This window comes from Nothoprocta perdicaria, unplaced genomic scaffold (assembly GCF_003342845.1).
Source record: "Nothoprocta perdicaria isolate Ctin4 unplaced genomic scaffold, notPer1 scaffold_269, whole genome shotgun sequence".
NCBI classification, from domain to species: Eukaryota; Metazoa; Chordata; class Aves; order Tinamiformes; family Tinamidae; genus Nothoprocta; species Nothoprocta perdicaria.
Genome location: NW_020455498.1, coordinates 525,741 through 546,677, shown reverse-complemented (window position 1 = coordinate 546,677; position 20,937 = coordinate 525,741). Strand labels below are relative to the sequence as shown.

The following is a 20,937-nucleotide window of genomic DNA, read 5'->3' as shown; positions in this document are numbered from 1 at the left end:
ACAGTGATAAGACAGCGTCCAAGTCAAGTCAGGAAAACGAGTCATCACATCAGGGTTAGATCAGCAAAGTAAGTGGCGAGGCACAAACAAGCAAAGTTCAAGCAAAAGCGAAGGGCAAGGGTTTGGGTTTAAGTGCAGCTCCCAAGCCAAGGTGGGGAGATGCTCCCCATCAGCAGAAATCTTTCTTACACCACTGTTTCCACAGCAAACTGATCCAGGCTTGTACAGCTGCACCTCAGCAGAGCCAGTCTCCAGCACAAACAGACAGACCCCCTAGGAGATGGTGGGGAGAAGCTGCCTGTGCACTCAGTGCTCTCACACATCTGTGCTGGACTGAATCAAGTGTGAGGGTCCAAAATTACTTCTGCTTTAGACCTCTGCTCAGAGAAGAAGAAGAAAAAAAATCCCTAGATGATTGCAAAATTGTGTAGGAGATCTTGTTTTGAAGTCATTCTGCTAGAAGAAAAATCTTAACCTGAGCAGTTCATCCAAGCACCTCAACTGTCTTTATGTATGGATTACTATGGCAAGATTATCCCAGGTTTTCCAGGTAGATCTGGGTCCACAAGTGACCTTGGAGCGGACATTTGACATCACTCAGACAAGCTGGAAAGTGAAGGGTCTCAGGCTAACTCAACTCTGTAACCTAGAAATTAATTATTTCGGTACATACCTTGAAACAGAACTGAAAGTGCCCACAGAGAATCAGATGCCCACACCATTACAAGGTACCTTGAGTTAAACTTCTCATTGGTCCTAGTCTTTTCTCATAGATTTATGGACCATGTTATTTCTGTGTAAAATAAAGGACAGAAGAAAGGAAATTTTGACATAAGAAGTTCAGTCAACTATGGAAGAGGAGAGTGACAGAGAAATGAGGTGAATATATTTATATATGTAGAAAAACATATGGTGAACTATGAGAAAAAGAAGAGAAACTGATAAAATGTGAAAGTGATGGAAAAACTCTAAAGATGCACATAAAATGTGTTCTAATATTAGAAGGTAGTATTACAGAAACATATGTGTGCACTGAGGAGACAAATATTATTATTTTATATCAATAATATATTTATAATTTTAGATATATTTTTGCCTAAATATTTCATGTTTAAAATACACATGGATTTCATTAGTTATGAAATATGACTTAATACAGACTTTGCATTAAGGAATGTGTTATAGAAGAATATATATATAAGATATATAAGAGAATGTGTTAGCAACGTAACTCCTAAAAAATGGATGGAAATGAAATATGTAGATTGCCTGATCAACCCTATACCAGCATATGGAGCACAGAACAGCCCTCTCCTGAAGGAACTGAAAAGATAAATGCTTAGTTTTATGGGAGTTAGAGTCATATGTAAGTCTGTGTGATCTGTCATGGTAGATGATTGATCAGAAACAAGTGATTTCCCAGTTATCCCTAAAACTTGGAGAAATCACATTCTTGTAGGAACTACATGATTTGTAACCATAGCTGAGGATTTGTACCTGAAGCCTCTCTCTCTGGTGTTGGATGAAAGTGCCTTCTAAACATGGCCAGGTTTGCATAAAATCCTTGGGCCGTTTAATTTCYTTTTCCTACTCCCAAACTTGAAGCCTTTCATGGTCGACTGCTAGACTATCAGTGAACTCAGGAGCTGCATCAAGTGGCTCCAATCTTCATAGAGGTCATCTTGGAAATACTGGTCAGTAAGAAAAGGCAGTAACACAGGTTATTTCTGCAAATAACAGTGTTTTTATTTGGTCACAGAGGAGAAAAAAAAAAAGGGTGCTTATTGTCTCACCTAAAGCTTAATTAGTTTTCCTAAATACTTTGGTAGATCCAATTTGCCCCATATCTCTCTGGTGCCTCTCTTTGTCTCTTTGCAGACCCTTCCTCTTGCCTTTTCTTCCTCTAAACTCTTCTGAAGCGCCAATACTTTTCACCTCTAAGGGCTCTTACCAGCTAAGTATACTTCAAAGAAAAGAAATTTTAAAAGTTGCTGGTTTGGGAACTTTTCATTCATTTCAGAACCTGGCCTTTTGCACTTTACCTGTATTGTATGGTACTGTATGTCTAACTACTGCCATGGAAAACCACAGGCCGAGAAGACAGTACTGTATGAGCAGCAGTGGACCTGGTAGGCCTAAGGAAGCCCTAAAGTCAGACTGTTCAAGAGCCTGCAGGACTTGCTGAAGCTGCCCCGTGCACCTCCCTCCCACTTTTAAAAAGAGGCAGAARGGGTCCTGTAACAGCTGGGAGCTTTTGTACAACCAGGATTAAGGTATGATTAAAGACAAAAATGTTTATTGAGGATTGGTGAAGTGGACGTTGGCTCCCTTGTTCAAAGAAATTCCTTATGTCTGAGGCATCGCTAGTATTGCTTGATAGGTGTAGCTTTTTTAACTCTCTCAGATGAACTTCTGGCCTTTTTGAATCCAGGTATCATAGCAATCTGGAGCAAAGACTGAAATACTGCAAATCACGACAGTGAAGGGGGTATTTTATAGCCCCTTTATAAGGGAGGAGTGTAGCCCTGTGGGATGCTTGGAACCCAGGTTGGGAGCAATCTGGACCCAAGCTGTTGAGATGCAGAAAAAAGCAGTGRGGCTTTAGAAAGAAGGGTTAGAGGCCTTCTCCACCAAGCAGAACATGCAGAATTCAATCATGAAAATAACTTTTACTATGACAATAAAGATGAAATAGAGGTTCCCAGAACAGATGCAGTTCCTGAGGGAAGAAGACTATTAATTATTTCATTCCACTTTTCAAGGTCACGAGGAATATAATCTGTCTCAAGGAGGAAACATACACTCCAGCATGAATTTGTATACACATTCATGAGCATATGCTGAACTGATTAAACAGAGTTCAGCTAGTTTATTCTACTTTTGCTTTGTTATATCCGTAAATGGGAAAAATATGGCATCTGACAATAAATCAACAAGGCAACTGAAAGTGAGCAGACATCAAAGAGATTTTCTGCTCAAAGCCTTTTTCTGAAGGCTGATGAAATCTTTCCCTCTACAAAGGGTAGCTGATCCTTCACTGGAGGATCAGATCCCTCAATTCTGAATCTAGTTACAGTTATCATGGGCAAGGAATTACAGTAACTGCTTTTTCTTAGACTACTATGGACATAAGTATTAACATCATTATGTCCAGTTGTGGTGGGAGAGTCACTTAAGACGGAAGTTTTGGAACTTCTGGCTGGTTCATCTCACATTCGCTCTAAATATTTGATTACCATAATTCAGTGATCAGGGATCTTGTTGCGTTTTTGAAATGAGGCAAATGAAGRTGAAGTAGTGAGATTTATGTGTTTTCATTCATTGGTAACTAGTTTGTACAGATAAAGAAAAGAAGGCTTCTACTAAACCATTTCATTTATATCTTGTTTTCAGCCTTGTTATTTAAAATCACTRGTACAAAACCTGTCAGGGAAAATATCTTTCTTCTCTCTTTCATCAGTATCACAGATGTCAGAAGAAATTGTTAGTCCTTCACAGTATACCATTTATTGGCTACAGTGGGTTGCTAGAAAAAACTTTGAGGAAAAAAAGAGAAAGGAATGGATATTTGTACCAGAATCAGTAGAGAGAGAGGACAGTTAAGGAAAATCTTAATGAGCTTCATGACACTTAGACACAGCAAGGCTGATGCTCCTTCCTTCAAGAGCAAGATAAAAAAAAGTAACTTCAGAAATATATATCTTACAAGACCGCAAAACCTASGGAAATTACAATCCTGTAAAGCCATGCTGAAAACTTAGCGTTCTCCCTAGTTCAGTAAAGTTCTGACAGTTTTACTTCTGCCAAAATCCAATAGTGACAGACTGCATCTGGATTTCCTAGTAGTTCAGTGGGCTATTCCAGCTGTGAAGCACAACATATCCAAGCAGCACATTGTTGTTAAAGCTAAGAAAATTTCATTGTATGGGAATAGCTTAYGGTCTTTATCCACGTTGTAGTTTTGGATGTAATATATCCTGAAAACATGATGAGGCATAAAGCACACTAATGTTACCAAGATGAAGAAGAAACTCTTTGCCTGAGCCCTAAATTCAACATGGGAGTAGATGTCAGGCCAATATTTCACAGCCAGCCTACAGATCACAGATAACTGGACTGTGGTGAGCACAGTGCAAATTATCACCAGTATTCCAACTAAGCAATAGTTGACTATCACCATAGGCTTTTCCTGTATCTCCTGGTGGAACTGAAAACATTCAGAGGATTTGTACGTTTTAGAGGTTCCGTAGTAAGACAGAAAAACAGGTGAGATCACCAGYGCTCCAACGAGCCAGACAGCAGCCACCCCCATTGTAGTGTAGCACTTCTTAAACTCCAGTTGGAAGAGACGTATTATGATGATAGAAATGTAAAAGCTGAAGGTGGTGTACATGTGGAGGTAGATGGTGGCGCTCACCAGCCTGCAGGCGAACGTGCTGAATTTCCACTCATGTAAAATGTAGTAGCTGAGGCGGAAGGGGATGCTGAGGAGGAGGAGGGTGTGCAGTACCAGGAGGTTGGCGATGATGATGGTCATCACAGATTGCGATCTCCTTCGAAACAAGTGGCGGGACATCACGATGACCCCAAGCGTGCCACCAGCCAGGTCAATGCTGTACAGGGCTATGAGGATGGAGCGGAGACTCTCCGAGACTTCCGTCAGTGTTTCATTTGAGGAATGTGTCTGTTGAGTTAAGCTGATGTTAAGCATCTTCCTAAGTGTTCTTGGGAGGTTAACTGAAAATGAAGAATGGGAATTTTTAAAATAGACATATTGTCTTTGCTGCCCTTACTTGTTAATTATGGAATAGCCCAGGCTCAGGCTATTCCAGTATTTTTGAAATAGCGTTATCCTATCTAGTATATGATATTATAAAAGTTGGCATACTACATATGACAGCAGTAAAGATGCCTTTTGGTGTTAAAGCCATATCACATATATTATGAATGAATATCATATACTAAGCTGCATTCCAAGGTTATTTTCTAATTATTTACATCTAGATTTGGCCTTTTGGAATAGTCAAGACACAGTCTGTTCATGAATTATACAAGTTTAATTTGCACCCATTTTTACCAAGCTGAAATTGAAAGTGGGAAAAATCTTGGAATGTAAAAAGGGTTCATATATAAGCTGTGGATAAAGAGACGAGTCAGCTTTTTGTCATCCTGCTAGATGACTCCAGCACAGGTGTGAGGCAGCAGCAGATTTGGGTTTTGAGACTCACCGAGCACATAGAAAATAGGATCTGCAGATGAACAATCAATTTCTTCTTGCTTTTAGCTCTCAGTCTTTGTGAAAAAGTGAAAAGGAATTGAAAATTAATTTAGTAACAGTTTTCTGAAATGTATAAACCTCTTGGCACCCACTGAACGTAGCAATGTGCAGCTTTCTTATTTATTCTTATGCATTCTTATTTATAGAAAAAGCAAACCATGAATTGCTCAGTTGTTTAGGCTTGATCACAGGTTTCTGTGTGCACACAAAAATATGATGATAGCATGCAGGGTATAGACATATTTTGCTAATGAAATCTGTCTCATCTTGCAAAGAGTTTGAACAGAGCAAAATAATAGCTGAGAAATGGTCACTTAGAAAGCGAGACTCTTCTGTCTCTGATTCTTCTGAAATGTGAAATCAATAATCTAGTTTTAATTGGCAATTCTCAGCTCTGCTATACGCATCCATAAAATACTCTGAAAGCACTCTTCTAGGATCAGCATCTGTTAAGGACCTTTAAGTATGTTTTTCCTGTTTATTGTCACTAAGTACAAAACATTTTCAGAGAAATATCTTATTTATGAAGCTTCAGTCAAAACATCTTTAGAAAAGCACTGGAGTCTCTATYCAGGAGTGATCTAAACCTTCTGTTTGTTCCCTTTTAACAGGCATGTTTCATATGCATAGAAAATTTAACTGGTTAAATTTATATACCTGCTAAAATTCCTAGGGCAAGCTAGAAAAAWTTTCTTCCCTAGCAACTTTGCTGTAAGACAAGTTTTATTAGCCTTAGTAAGATGTCCTTCTGGTCTTAAAACATTTTCCCTTTCCACTATATATTGCTAGATTTCAAAATGGCCTTAAGTAGGCTTTTCTCTTATAAGTGGCATAATTACAGCACTAGGTAGCAGGAGTTTTAGCAATTTTTGGAAATTTAATGATTATATTTCTCAGAAATAGATTGGATTTTATTTTTCATTACTTATTGAAATGATATGTATAAAATAATTTTTACCTTAAAAATTCTGCGTTTTTTTCCCCTTCTTTGCCATTTCACATGTCCATAGTATGGTTGATAGGGTGAGAAACAAACATTGGTGTCACTGAGATCAGCTGTGGGTTTCTTCAGCCCACTTACAGGAAGAGGCAAGACTTGTTTTTTTGCTTCACACAGGGACAGTGAAGTCAAACACTCAAGTCAAACACTATTTTGCTGTTCATGTAGAAGGAACTGCTGAGCTCTCAGAGATCAGCAACGTCCCTGGACTTGTAGGATAAACCTTCCTGGCAGGACTATAGTTGACCACAGCTTGGTTGCTGTTAAGGTTCAGGTGGGATGTGATTTGGTAACAGTTTGAACTTACTGGATTTGGCCACTAAGCAAGTAAGTGAAGACATACGCAACTGAGCAGAGGATTTTTCATCACAAATGCAGTTTTAGTGCATGTTCAGCAGAGCTAACAAAAGATTTCACTCCAGCACTAACAGACATTCAGAATTCCTACTGTTAAACAAAACAGGCAGACACCAGTGACACTTGAAGAGTATGTGTGAAGTGCAGGCGTCAGGCAGAGCCAAGCCTAAGTGTTGCTGTAACTAACGTAGCTCACTGAAAGCAATGGGGACTCACTAGCCAGGGCTCTTGTAGGGACAAGAAAAATAGCAGTGTCTTGATTAGAAAAGCTGGAGAAAGCAAGCCCAGGGTATCCTTAAGTCTGCGTTCTAGATCACTGTGGGAGGTGTCAGTGCTCGAAGAGCAAACAAGAATGGACAATGTGCAAGGTTTTGTGAACAGCAGCAGAATAACGCTTTGCTGCTGGGGACAAACTAGCATTGCTGCTGGGTGAAGCCTTCCTTTGAGAGGCTTCTCTGCTACTGCTAAGTACAGTCATTTGGAAGAATAAGATATGAAAGCAGACCTATTTGGAATAAATAACTAGGAAGACTTGAAAAAACAAGGATGCTGAAAGAGTAACAGAAGGGTTTTCAATATAAGCAAGAACATAGAGCAATCTGTGAGATATCTGTAGACTGAGCTCTGAAAGTTCTGAGGGACAGGTTATCAATTCATCTAGACCAAGACTTATAACAGGAGAGCCTATCTTGGCAACTGTTTAGACTCATGGGCTGAGGTTCAGAAAAACATGTAATTGCCAAAGCAGACAGAACATTGAAGGAAAGCAACTACRTGAATAATGGCACTCACCAAGTGTGGATCCAGAATCAGTTTAATCCCACTTGAGGACAGGCTGCTGCATGACAYGTGAGCAGTGAGTTTGGCTGATGTTAGAAGTCCTGGGTAGCMGAAACCGTACTTGATGTTTCTGACCTCTCTGTCACTTTGTCCTTGAGATTTTCCGTGAATGTTTCACATTGAAACTGTTCAGCATCTGTTAATCTTTCATCTTCATATGCTTCTGTTTGAAAAAAAAATCAATCATCTCTATAATCTATGTCTTAAATTCTAGGTCAGCTTCCTGTGAGAGTGCAAGAGGAAACTGAGTCATTCCAGCCTGTTCAAATGAACTTTCAGACCTTGCTTCTGTTTCTGATTCTGATTTCCTCAGTGCAAGAGATTGCCTGGACCCATGGTAAGAATAAAGGTGGAAGAGGAAATGCTTATCACAGCAGGGATATAGCTTAAGAGGAGCACCACAAATAGATTTTARGGAAAGCAACTACTAGGTGTGCATAGGCTGTACTGGGGAAAACAGAGAAGATGATGGAGGACAGAAGGCTTAAATTCTCATTTTTCTGTTAGTCAGAGAAAATGATGGAAAAGAGGAAGCAAGTGTTGTGAGAAGAGGAACAAGACGTGCTGGATGTTTTGAGACTAAATGAGTCTTTATGGAAGTTTTTCTGAGTGTTCTCATGTAGGTATAAAGAAGTTCTTATAAGCAATAGCTAGATTCATAATAGAACTCTTTAATTCTTGATTTCATTTCATCTCTGTAGACTTCTCCTGTTTACAATGTCACTGTATAAGAAAATAATGTTTACCAGTAAGTATAACAGCAATACTGGATTCATCTGTAATCACTTAAACTTCTTTTTGACCAGGATTTATGACACAATTATGCTTCTGTTACTGAATAAGTTTTAAATTTTAGCTGCTTCCAGCCTGGAGTACTAACTACTCAGAAATGCTACAGTTTATTAGCATTAAATACTCTATTGCTAATGAGTTAGAGCTGGAAATAAAGCTATGTATAAACACAAGTCATAAACAGCAGCAAGAAAGGCAGTACTTGTGTCAAGTTTCACCTTACTGCCTTTTCTGGGATTACTGCAGTGCCCCTCTGATGCGCCTGAGGCACAGGGACTGGAAAACCAGGTAGTCACAGTTCATGACTGGGGACCTTGCCAGATGATCCCTTTAATTTGCCAAAATTGGCCATCCATGCAGCACGAAGGAAAACATAATTTCAGTCATTAAATGGTCAGCAAGGTTAGCAGGAGWCTTGAAATTCTCAGGTTAATCTTATATCTATTTGATTGCAGATTTATTTGTCATAGTGGAAGAGGCTACCTGGCTTCTCTGCTTATTATGAATAATAATGTATATTTACTTCAGTYATGCCTATTTAATATGCTTCAAAAGTAGATGCTCTGTCTTAGATAGCTAGAAAGAGTCTATCAGGGACTTTTATAGAGAAATTTGGCAGGGTGTATCACAAGCAGGCTATGACTTGCCTTTTGAAACAAAACAGCTATTTTGTTCATTTAGTGCAAAAGGAGGAGTTTTATTATTATGAGTTTATTATTATGCGCAGGAGCTTGTGGCCATTCTTCTGCTTTRCAGGTATATATAATTTTATGTCCTAATGATTTGTCCAGTTCTGTGCCAACACCCATTTGTTCCTGCTTTAGGTTATGCTGGAAAACTGATAAAGCTGGTTTTAAAGCCCTTTTGTACTAAGGAATAGCTTCAGAGAACCACAGGTCAGCCAAATATCAAGCACTTAAGCATAACCTTTCCCTGGTCCAAAAATCTTTTCTCTTGTTTTCAGTCCCCACAGCCTTTCACAGAAAGCTGCTTTTTTAGGGGCAGCTATGCAGCAGGTCATTTTACCCTCTTTCATTGTTTTTTCATTTGATAAAGGCAGTCACAGCCACAGAATCCAGTATCTTCTTTTGCTACTGCATGGAATCCACAAGGCTGCTGCAGGAATTACATCCTTCCAATGGACATTCACTTGACACAAAGTTGGAACAAGATTTGTGCATATTAAACTAGAAAACAGTCAGAAAGCAGAAGTATGCCAATTAATTGACAYAGGAGAGCAGATATTCTCACAGACAGCAGTTTTCAACGAGTTGCAGGAAGCACAGAAAGTGCTCAAAACACAGACGGTGCTTTCCAAGGTGTGGATGTGTGTGTGTAGGTCTGTTTGGGGGATTTTTTTTCTCCATATGGAACCAGATAATCACATTTATTTTAAACACTCAGAAATCATGCAATTGGTGCACAAAGAGATACATTTATGATTATCTTTAATGCCCCTGGGTCTTTGTAGCCATCTCTCACAGAAATGAGCCTCACTTTTCCTGATATTCAGGAAAAAAGGGGAAAGGTTGGTGTTCTGGATGCAGCTACAGGGAGACCTCTGCAAGGCAGAGACCAGGATGCTGAAAGTGGAAACTGTGTACATGCGGTAGGAAATTACTTTAAAGATTGATYGTTCTAGAAGCTAGAAGCCTGTCACCCATTTCCATCAATGCACATATGCCAAGATACAGACTTACTGGAATGAAAAAAAGAAAAAAGAGAAAACATAATTTTGAACTCTAGAGAACTCAAAGTATCAGATATGGATTTTTCACAGTTCTCTGGAAACCAAGTGCATGAGCAAAAAAAAAAAGAAAAAAAAAAGTCTTAGCATTTACCTTTACTTGGAAAATGAATATATAGATACATAGTGAAAATTCTAAGAAATAAAATAAATAAAAATCAGTACAACAGAAGGCTCTGAACATCCCTAGTATATAGCAGTAATATTCCATGCTGTGTTCAGTGGGTGAAAATTGATTGATTGTGAAGCTAGAAAGTTTTTGAGTTCCTACTGCTAAATACAAATTTGAATACTAAATTTATGAGTCAGGCTACTAGCCTTCTTTTATTTAATTTCCTGTAGGATTTCAAATGAAGTTTAGCCCAGAGAAGCAAGGCTGAGTTTGAAGTTTGAATCTTTCAGTTCCTGTATTCTGCCACAGAGGTTGCTTTTTTCTAGCCCTTTGAAGAAAAAAAAAAAAAAAAAAAAGGGGGAATCAAAAGGTTTGGAAAAGTTTAAGTGATGCAAATTCACAAGCAGAAGCTATTTGTGCATTAGAAATCCTGAATCTTTCACCCACAGAACACCTAAGTGCACTAGGCAGCGTGGCCACAATTTGAAGAAGGGGAAAAAAAAAAACAAACAAAAAACAACATCAAAAAAAGAGTTGTTCTGCAATGTTTGGGGGTAGAAGGGATGTAGGACAAAGCATTGTGCRGATAGGAATAATTCAGGAGTTCTTACGAGATCTTCATTATCRTAAACACCCCTCCTCTTCTCTTTGGAGATGCCAGTAGCAAACAGGAACGAGKCTACGTGCTAGCCAGTCCATCTCCCACGCTGAGTCCAGTAACTATGGCAGACACATACATTTCTTAGGGCAAATGTGTCATTTTATATTCTAATCACAATTACCACTGGCATCATCAGATCTGGGTAACCAGTGGTTTAAGAAAAGATTTTCAAAATTACCAAGCAAATAACATCTCTYTGGTGGCCTCTGTGATTACACTCTCCCAAGGCCTCAGGTTTCTTTTGGCTCCAAAGCGCCCAGTTCTTCCTCTTTCAAGGGCAGATTGCAACCTCATTTGGCAGTTTAATCCCCAACAGTGATTACCCTGGCTGTTTTGACTTATGTCCTGACCAGCAGTCCTGTTCCTTCTGGTGCTATGATAATGGTAAGCAACAATCAAACAGCTTCTTTATCAAAAGGTGTTTTTTAACAGGAAACAAAAAAGGCATTTAAGAGGAAACACCTTTAAATCATAAAGCAGACTGTATGCATATTTAAGTCTTACCCAGGGTTCCTATTTGAAATGAATATTCCACTGAATATGTGAGGACCCTTGGGTGACAGCATCTCCTAAAGCTTTGTTTGTCACTATATTCTATTAAATATATTATACATTAGCTAAATAATTTGGCCACATTCAACTTTTGCAAGGTGAAGGAGCAATGCCACCTCTGTGATTTTTTTTTTACAAATCATGGAAGCTCTGGGATTTCATTATCCATGGCGTCTGCAGGAACAAAATAAAATGCGTGCCATGCCGGATGTCTGTTTATATCCCCATACTCTGAACACATGGTAAAGAGAATATGTGCAACCTATTAAAATGCTTTTGTACTAAAATGAACAGGAACCTAAGTACCATCAAACTGTCTACATCAATGTGTTCAATTGCTTTTACTGTTTCTCAGTTTTGTCAGTTCAAGGATTTGAGCAATTACTGTAATTGTAAGAACATTCCTACCCTAAAGCATAGATGGGCTGTGCAGCTAATTATCATACTTCAAGCTAGCTCCATGAAAATAAGATATATGATAAATTCAAAATGAACCGTTTAGCAGAGTCCTGTTGGATTTATCTTTCCATTGTAACAAAAATAGATTGTATGAAGAGAGAATGGGATGAAAGGGAATGTTTACAATGAAGTGATTAACTAAATGGCTTTTCTTTCAGCCACCAGCAGCTCTTGGAAGTGAAGGATGAGGGAAGTCTTTGTTAATGCAAAAGACACAGGGAGGAAATTATTTCTGTACATGAAACATGAGGTTACTTTATAAAATCTTCTACTCAACTACCAATCATTTTTGGAAGGCAAAAACGCCACAAGCTTGAAGCTTCAATATCTTAATGCAGCTGTTGCCAACAGAAGAGACAAATGGGAAAAGAGAGACTAGAATAATTAAATTCCTCCGGTCCAAATATTGTCCTGAAGTAGGTGCCAGTGATGGCTGCTTCAGAGGGGCTGGAGAGGCCTCTGAAATAGGAGGGAGTCTGTAGGGAATACATAGTTCCTCCTTTTGGGGATGGAGGGAGCTCTGCTGTGGGGGCTTTTTCTCCGCTTTCCACTGAAGCCTGCTGGGGTTACCTTGAGACACAATCGGAGATACCAAAGCCACAACATATTTAGAGACTACATGTTTAGAGACTTGAGGAGAATGCCCAGTCCAAGGAGAAGGCCCAGGGATGAAGGTAGAAAATTTCTTAGTGTTAAATAAAACATCATTAAAAAAAAAGACAAAAAATCAATAAAATGAACTTTATTAGCACAGCTAAGAAAAGTAAGATAGTTGTTGCTCAGTCACACTGTTGAAAGGAATCAAGAACCTTCCCTTTTTTACGTCCATATACAGCAGAGGCAGGATTTGAGAGCAACCACATTTAAACAGCTGCAAAAGTCTGAAAAGGCTTCTGCCTTAACGATCCTATGTAGGTTCAGCCATAGGGTAAATATACATTCTGACAGGAATCAAAAGGAGAAGCTGCTGTTCCTTTAATCTCATCTTTAGTCATAGCCAGTGGGCTACCAATGTCTTTGCAAACCTGCCTGACTAGTCTCCTATTGCACAGATAGGATGACCTCGGAGAGCACAAACATTCTGTAGGGAAACAGTGATCTGGACCATAAAATATTTGAAAGAGTCTAAAGTCTCTGTTCAGCTCTGATTTYAAATACCTCTAAAGCAGGAAAAAAAAAATGGACCTTACTTAGCAAAGGATCATAAGCCTGGCTCAAGTGAACTCACTTTCTGAAAATAACAATGCTTTTAAATGTTTGTTGTATTCATTTAAATAAAGGCTAAAAGCCACTGCAAGCATGACTCTGCCCTATCAGTACAAATTCCTTCTCAGAGATCCCATTCCTATTCCTACAAGTGCTTTTTGGATGCTGCTGGTTGCAGCCRCCCCGATAGATGCCTTCCAAGGATGAAAGGGGCCTTGGCCATTTTTGCCACTGACCCAAGCCACAGGGCTGCTCCTCAAAAGTGTTTTGGTTGCAGGATGGCTGTTGCTGCACCCACTTGCATACGGAAACAAGGAAGGACAATTTTCTGTAACCTGAGCACCACATGCATTCACCAAATCCACGTGACATCCTTTCAGCTGCTATTCTATTTGCTTACAGATCTCAAAAGGAACRTAAATGTATGTGTTTCAGTTGTGTTTTCAATGTACAAAATAGCTGAAATAATTGTAGTGGAAATAATAAGAATCTTTAAAAGCATAATGTTTATCTGTAAGGATGAGTTATGTTCCTTTGCATCAGAGGCTTCAAGCTCCAAAATAATTCCAGGGATTAGGTTCCTTCAGTTCAAATGAGGACACATAAAGAGACRATTAATTCTCTCACTTTTTTTCCTTTTACTTCTTACTCTCTTTAAAAAAAATGGCTTAAGTTTGAAAAGAAAACTGCAGTTTTGAAGCAAACAGCTGAAATATTGTGAAAATGAAACATACAGATCTTTCAAAGATGAAAACCTTTGTTTGCAAAAACATAAAAGTATTTCCAGAAAGCTTTCCTGGAATATGGGTTAGTCCAGGAAAGAAAAACATTTATAGGGTACAAAACTCATTTGAAGAGACCATATAGGCCTCCCTTGTGGTACAAAACTCATTTGAAGAGACCATACAGGCCTCCCTTATGGGCTATCCCCTGGCAGTGTCCCTGAGGCTCCAGGAGCGGTGGGAAGAGGTAAGCAGAGAGCAGATCTTCAGGTAAGGTGAACCTTCCCCTGAAGAATAACCATTTTTGCAGAGGTTCAGTGGGGCAGGAACCCAACTCTGCACCATCCAGAAGAAGATGGCCAGAGGCTCTRCTCAAAGAACTGCCCTGACAACTGAGGTCAGGAGCCTGTGGCTTCCAGGAGCAAGGTGGTTCTTTTCCTACCTGCAGATACATGATTACAGAGAGGATATAGTATCTTCACAACAGGTGGGAAGGAGTGAGTCCTGATGAGGGAGACATTCATGCTGGGCACAGCTCATTCATGGACCAGACCCATTGCCAGAAGGAGGAAGCAATGGGTTACAGTGGCTGGGGATTTCTTCAGGGCACAGAGGCACATATCTGCCAAGATGTTGAAGGAAACATCTGAGGCTTGTCTGGCTTTCAGACTAATACGCTTTGCTGCCTGGTCGTATGGGCACTGATGATGCCACCAAGACAGAGAGCAAATGAAGACAACTACAAGGCTCTGAAAGTATGGGTGAAGGGAATAGGAGCACCCCTCTAAATAACAGGGGTTATAAAAAAGATGGGGTCAGGCTGCCTCAGAGACACACAAGACAAAGGACAAAAAGCAACAGGCACAAGCTGCAGTGAGGGAAATTCTGACTGATGTAGGAAATAATTAAGAAAAGAATCATCACGTAAGTGGTGCATCTCTGGAATCGGAGTMCAGAGGTGCGTGGATCCTCCATCCTTGGAGATTTTCAAAACACTGCTGGACATGGTCCTGAGCAGCCTAATCTAATTTTGAGTTTAGCCTTGTTTTGGGCGAGGGATAGGGCTACATGACCTCAAGAGATCTCTATGAACATACTTTTATTATGATTCTGTAATTTTAACCAATATTAATAAAACAGAAGTGAGTCGCCCTTCCATATTTTTACTTGGTGTTTATAGCTTTGTGGAGTTTCAAGTTACTAAAAATGGTTACTAAATATAGTAAGTAACCTGCAGCAATTATTAAGGTGGAACATTGAGTAATGTACGTAAACTACCATTTGCTCATACGCCCATTCAGATCTGCTCAACAGGACTCTGTCCTTGTTGATATGTTATCAGCTTGGTCTTTYTTCTGTAATAGCAAAAATGCCTCTTGACATTAAAAGACAAAAAACTGCTTTGGTCCAAAATAATTATTTTTTCTCATTTTTAGTTCTCCAGTAACTGCAGGAGTTTCACACTCCTACATGCTTTTGTAGAAGTTGTTGTTATGGTGATGTATTTCACATGCTGTATTTTTCTCTATGCCTCTGTTACCACTTTATCTTATCCCTCACGTAGTTAAATGTGATCACAAATGACCTATTATCTTGCCCAGTTTGGGGATCTTAGCCAAGGAACAACGAACATTTTTCTTAGAGATACAATTTAGTCACACAGYTTGTCTTTACTTACTTGTCTGTGCAGTAACCACTTAGGGCCTAATTCCACATCTCAGGCTTTTCGTCTGTTCTTGTCATTTTGCTGCTTCGTGTGCTTCACATTCATTGGGGTTAAAAGTTTGCTCATGTTATTTTTCAACCTTGTTTATCATCTGCTCCCCACAGCTGCAGTACAAAGAACTCCATCTCCCCTAAAGCGCCAAAAAAGGTTCAGTCTTTCAAATTGTTTAATTGACTGAACATTAATACTTCTCAATGAAAGACCTATCAGTTTTGTTTGCAGTCTGCTGATGGCGGTGGATAGAGTGAGAACTCTGCTCTCTTATTTCATTATTTTGCTTTATTTTTTTTTGAGTCTCAGTTTCCAGATCAATTATTGTTGAGACAAAGTAAAATGCATGGAAGGGTACAACAGCCACCCAGCAGCCATGAACAGAGCTGCTGTTCATGATTATCAAATCCATAATTATCAGAGCACTGCTACAGTGTATTGCCATTTTATTTATTAGATCACATACAGAAGAAATACAGCAGAGGTAAAGAGACTGTGCATATATATATATATATGGGTTACACTGGTGATGAGAAAGAGCTACACTATGTAACTGCTCCCAATGAATTGAACTCATGCAGTAAAAGACATTTAAATCAGAACAAAAGCAAATGATGCCATTTTCTAGTTCCTTCATTATGGCAAGGTGACATAAGTAATATTATAATTAGATATTATCTGGTAATAGTAATCACTGATGGGGGGACGCAGGATTTTGTGTTGGTGAGCTGAGGTGGTTCTAGTTCTCACCAAAGAAAACACGGTTTCCTTACCTCCCTCTTCCCCTCCTCCAGGTCTGCAGACTGCTAAATAAGTGACCTATTGTTTATCACCTTCATCTTAATTTGGAAAAAAAAAACTTGATACATTAATTTGCAAATTTAAATTCCTCAAAACCAGCATAGTGTTGGAATGTAGTTTGACTAAGAAACATAAACCAGTATAATTTTCCTCTATGTTTCTCTTTAAACCTTTCACTACAGAACAAGCAATTTTCACAGTTGAGACCACCATGGCACGGGCTGTTGTTGCATCCATTTTGCTTCACAGTATTTGAATCAACTTGTTTGCTCAGCCGGAGGGACAGTTATGTTGTTTCCATTCTTGCCAACCTTAAAGCTGTCTCAGCCGTGCTTTGCCTTTCCATATGCTTCTTCCACCTGCCCAGCCTGGAAACCATGTGCTCCTTTATTCTACTTACTGGAGTTTCACTACTGAAAATGGAGGTCAGCTTCTGAGCCTGGAGTAACATCATCTGCTAGTGGTGATCCTTCTTAGTGAGCTAAGTGAATTCCCATAGTTCAATCCCAGGAATTCTTGTCTGCCATCCATTCCATGAGCATATCTTTAATACTGCTGCTGCTCAGATGCGCTAGCAAGTCTTGGCTTTGAAGCTGTCATGGTTTTCCAGGCACCAAGCTTTTCATAGGCCACAAATATTTTAGTTCTTGCAGTACTGAGTTCATTTCCATAATGATCTTGCAATGCAACAGGRGCACCAAAAGAGAGTAAGATGTTAAGGAGCTTGAGAGTCACCTCAGCTGTTTTTTCAATGTAAGCAGAGAGAGAACCCAAAATTTGGTGAAATAGTCCCAGTAAATGATTATTCACTTCAAGCAGCCTGGAGACTTGGACTGCATATTGAAAAAGTCRATTTGCCCCATGCTAAGTGCTCCTTGCTTACTTATTTAGAGCAATCTGACCAKCAAACATTCTAACCAAGAGATGTGTTTATTATTTTTTTTTCCTACACGCTGCTCAGAGGATTTGAAGAGCTCTACAGCATCTCTGGTGACGTTTGTGTGGTTGGATGACAAGTGTTTTAAGGCATGGTAGCAGCCACCGTGACTAGTAGTTGTATGTGGGTTTTTTTGAGATATATTTGTTTTCAGTGCTCAGTATGTGGTAGATTTCTTTTTTGTCTSCCTCTTCATAATCAGCTTATCAGTGTCTCCACACTGTAGAGTTTTTTATCTGAAAGGAGGGAAATAGCACACAAGTCATAAATAAAAAGGCTGTGCATAAAAATGGCAAAACAATGATGTTTCTTCCATACTTTCTTTTTAAGAAGATAGTATTCATGTCTTGACTTAGACTTGGGATTCAGCCTTGCCTTCTTTGTTTCAGCAATAGTTGTATAATACTTCTGCTATGGGATCATGTACTTGGAACTTTTCTTACACCTTTTCTAAAATTCTTTTCTCAATTTAGGTTTGAAATCCTGAGGCATTTTTAGGATTAATTACTTAGCAAGTGAAGAAATCAGATCAAACTACCTCCTTTTATGTATAACTGCTCTTGCACCAAATTCTAACATATGCTACAATCATAACATGAAAGAAGTCATTTTACAAAATGACTAAAATCTTCAGTCATTTCTCAGTGAAGTTATTTCACTGTAGGACAGAAAATAGCAGGCAAGTATTATGCAAAATGTCTATTCTYCAGTTTTTTTGAAGTTATTAGCTCAAAAGACAACATATAAAAGTGTTTTTTCTTTGTGATATTTCTCAGCCTGTCCTTAAGTACACAACAAGTAATGAAAAAATTTATTTGTGTAACAGAGATTCTTGTGAGGTCAACTCTGCTTTTTAAAATTTGCATCTGTTTTTAATTTTTTTTGTCCACTGAGCTGAAAACACCAGGCTCTTGTGACTACGATATTGACAGACATTTTAAGAAATGCTAGAAACCAGTAAGCATCTCAGGTGATGGACAAAATAAAATACGCAGTCCAATGGTGTAATAAAAGGTCATTATCTTGTGACGCATATGGAATCTGCAGTTATTTTATGTGATAAGGAGCTGAAATAGTCTTTTCATGAAAAAATGATGATTTYCAATCCCTTTACAAAATCTTTCACAGTAGCACAATATGCACATATTGAATGCCCTCCAAGTTTTAGCCTTATGAAGGCCATTTTACTGCACAGTTTCATTCTTGCAAGTTGGATTTAACTTGCAAGCGGTTTTTCATTAAGGGAAACTCTGTGATACCAGTTTCCTATGCATCCATAGGAATTTTTCCCATAAAGGACATATTTCCCATAATGAACAGAAGATATTGATGCAAGTGCTCCTTCTATAGTAAAAGATGGGGACTGCAAATTCCCAACTCCTCCTTTCATTGACTCCTGTTCCCAGACCACTGTTTGGCCACATTTGAGCTGCTGCTTTGGCCTTACCCAAACTTCTAGCATTGCCTGACAGCATCCCGGTTCCCTCCTCAACTTTCCAGGCTCAGAGGAAGAGGCTGGGTGGTGAGGCAGCCATCCCGGCTGGAATAGTGCCCGGGAGGAGGAGTGTGGAAAGGTCAAGGAGCAGCAGCTGGAGAGCTGCAGAGGTGCCGAGCTCCGGGCCTGAGGCAGGGCAGAGCCCAGGACATCAACGGGAGGTGACAGAGAAAACAGCCAGGCTGGCCTGGTGATGGGAAGCGAACGCACCTCGGGCTGAGGAAAGTGAGGATGAGACGGGAAGCACGGTGCCAGATCACAACTGGTTTAGTCAAAAGCAGAGCCCCTCACAGCAAACCGGCAGGCTTGAAATCTGCCTCTCTCTCCYGCCTGCTGCCATCCGACTCTCACAGTTTTCTCTCAGAGCCTCCCAGTCGCCTCACGGCCTAGGAGCTCCCCAGCCCCGGCTTCCCTCACAAAGCCCATGAGGAGCAAAACCAAGGGAGGCTTGAGCAGGACAGCAGCCCCCGGGGCGCCCGTGGGCTGAAGGCGCCAGCTCTGTCGCCAGCTGCCCCTGCAGTTCCCGCCGGAGCGAGCCCAGGTGGAGGCCGCCTGTTCCATGAGGAGCCAGGCACTCCTGCCAGGCAGGAGCAGTCCCGAAGCCAGAGGAGCAGCCCGGGTAAGTCGAGTTTAGGTGGTTCTGTAAGAACCATGGCTTGGTGCCCACTGGGGAAACCAACGCAACGCGTGGAATTAGGCCCCTCACCCCCACTCCACATTCCCCTCAGGAGCACCAGGAGTAAAGTCTGATTTGTAGAAAATATAGGCTGACTTATTTCTAATGCTGCGGTGTAGGAATTTGTTAATATATGTATTTCTACAAGAATTAAACCATTGTTTTTTTTATCAAATACACAAGTGTACCAGTGAACAAGTTTAGTTAAGCTATATATAAGCTATATACAAGTGATACAGTTGTGCCGTTTGTAATTATAAGCTTCATTTTTTTTTTTTCACCAAGTTAAATACAAAACACTCTTCATTTTTATGTACATCTTCAGGAAACACTTGCTTAACTTCTTCAGCACATAATCCTTTGGAATTGTTAACATCTTTATTACAGCAAAAGATTTATCATATAGTGTTACAACGGCTTCTAATGCCTATAAGAACACACGCAAAGCATTTTTGTCCACCCAAATCATTGCTATTGGAAGAATCAGATATGTTGTTTCCATCTGTTCCTGATGTTTGAAATGTGATTTTCTATCCTTTCTGTCACAGGGAAAAGTTACTTAGCTCATGTAGCTTAAACCAAGTTGGGATCAGAGCAGTTTAGTACTTCACTAATGGCATGTAATTAACTGGTAGTCACTATATAGTCAAGCTGACTCCTTCTTTGTTTTTAAAAAAATTACATAATTCACTAATTACTATTTAATCTGGGTAATGGTCACCTTCTCCTTTAACACGATCCATTCAGGGCAACAAAACCCTCAGTCAGTTTGCRAGTCCCAGTCACACACTGCAAACATTCACTTTTCTACCTTAACAGCTCTTGCTGTGATATTTTTTCCCTCCAGGGGAGGGTTATGTGAGTACTCCCTTGATTTATGAACTTCTGTGATATCAAACTTCAGATGTTACATAAGCACTGGCCTGCAAAGATTCTCTTCTAATCAGACCTGCTGAAAAATAGTAAGCTGGGGAGGGGAGAGCTCTCAGCACGAAGGAAGACTGCATGGAAAGCATAGAAATAGAATAGAAAGCATACAAAAGAATAGGGAAGAGGTTAGATATTGAAGCATCTTGGACATCACCCTATTGTGAGAATGAAATCAATAAGCATAGCAGGGAGATTGTATGATAACAGAAAGGATAGCAAATTGGTTTTTGATAGCAATCTGAGCAAGAGATGTTGAAGGTGAAGTTAAAAGACAGGGAAAGAACTCCAGAATAAGAGATACTGGCATTTAACAGCACTAGGAGAGACTGGGAATTAAATGACTGATAACCTCTATTTGTCCAAACTTGAAAATAGTATTTGACTGACTTCATGAAAAATGATCTTGCTTCAGTTGGCAAGAAGAGGGAAGAGAAAAAGCCATTGCTAGCCTTGGTCATAGCAGTTAGATACTTACATATGCTTTTGGAATAGTCATAAAATAGTACATCTCTGAATGCATGAATGTCTTTCACAGAACAGTCTTCCTAAGTTTTTCCTCAATTCAAATGCAGTTCGTTTAACTTCAGAAAAGGCCATATTCACAATGCCTGTCTAATAGGCTTTTTAGATACACCAGGCTCATTAACTTTTTCCA

General features: G+C 39.6%; 1 protein-coding gene across 1 annotated transcript; it reads right to left on the bottom strand.

Moving 5' to 3' along the window:
- Positions 1–3,847: 3,847 nt before the first annotated feature.
- On the bottom strand, positions 3,848–4,711 carry LOC112948560 (probable G-protein coupled receptor 141). Its single transcript, XM_026040814.1, has one exon. It carries the CDS (start codon positions 4,709–4,711, stop codon positions 3,848–3,850), a length of 864 nt encoding a protein of 287 aa, XP_025896599.1.
- Between the last annotated feature and the right edge of the window lie 16,226 nt (positions 4,712–20,937).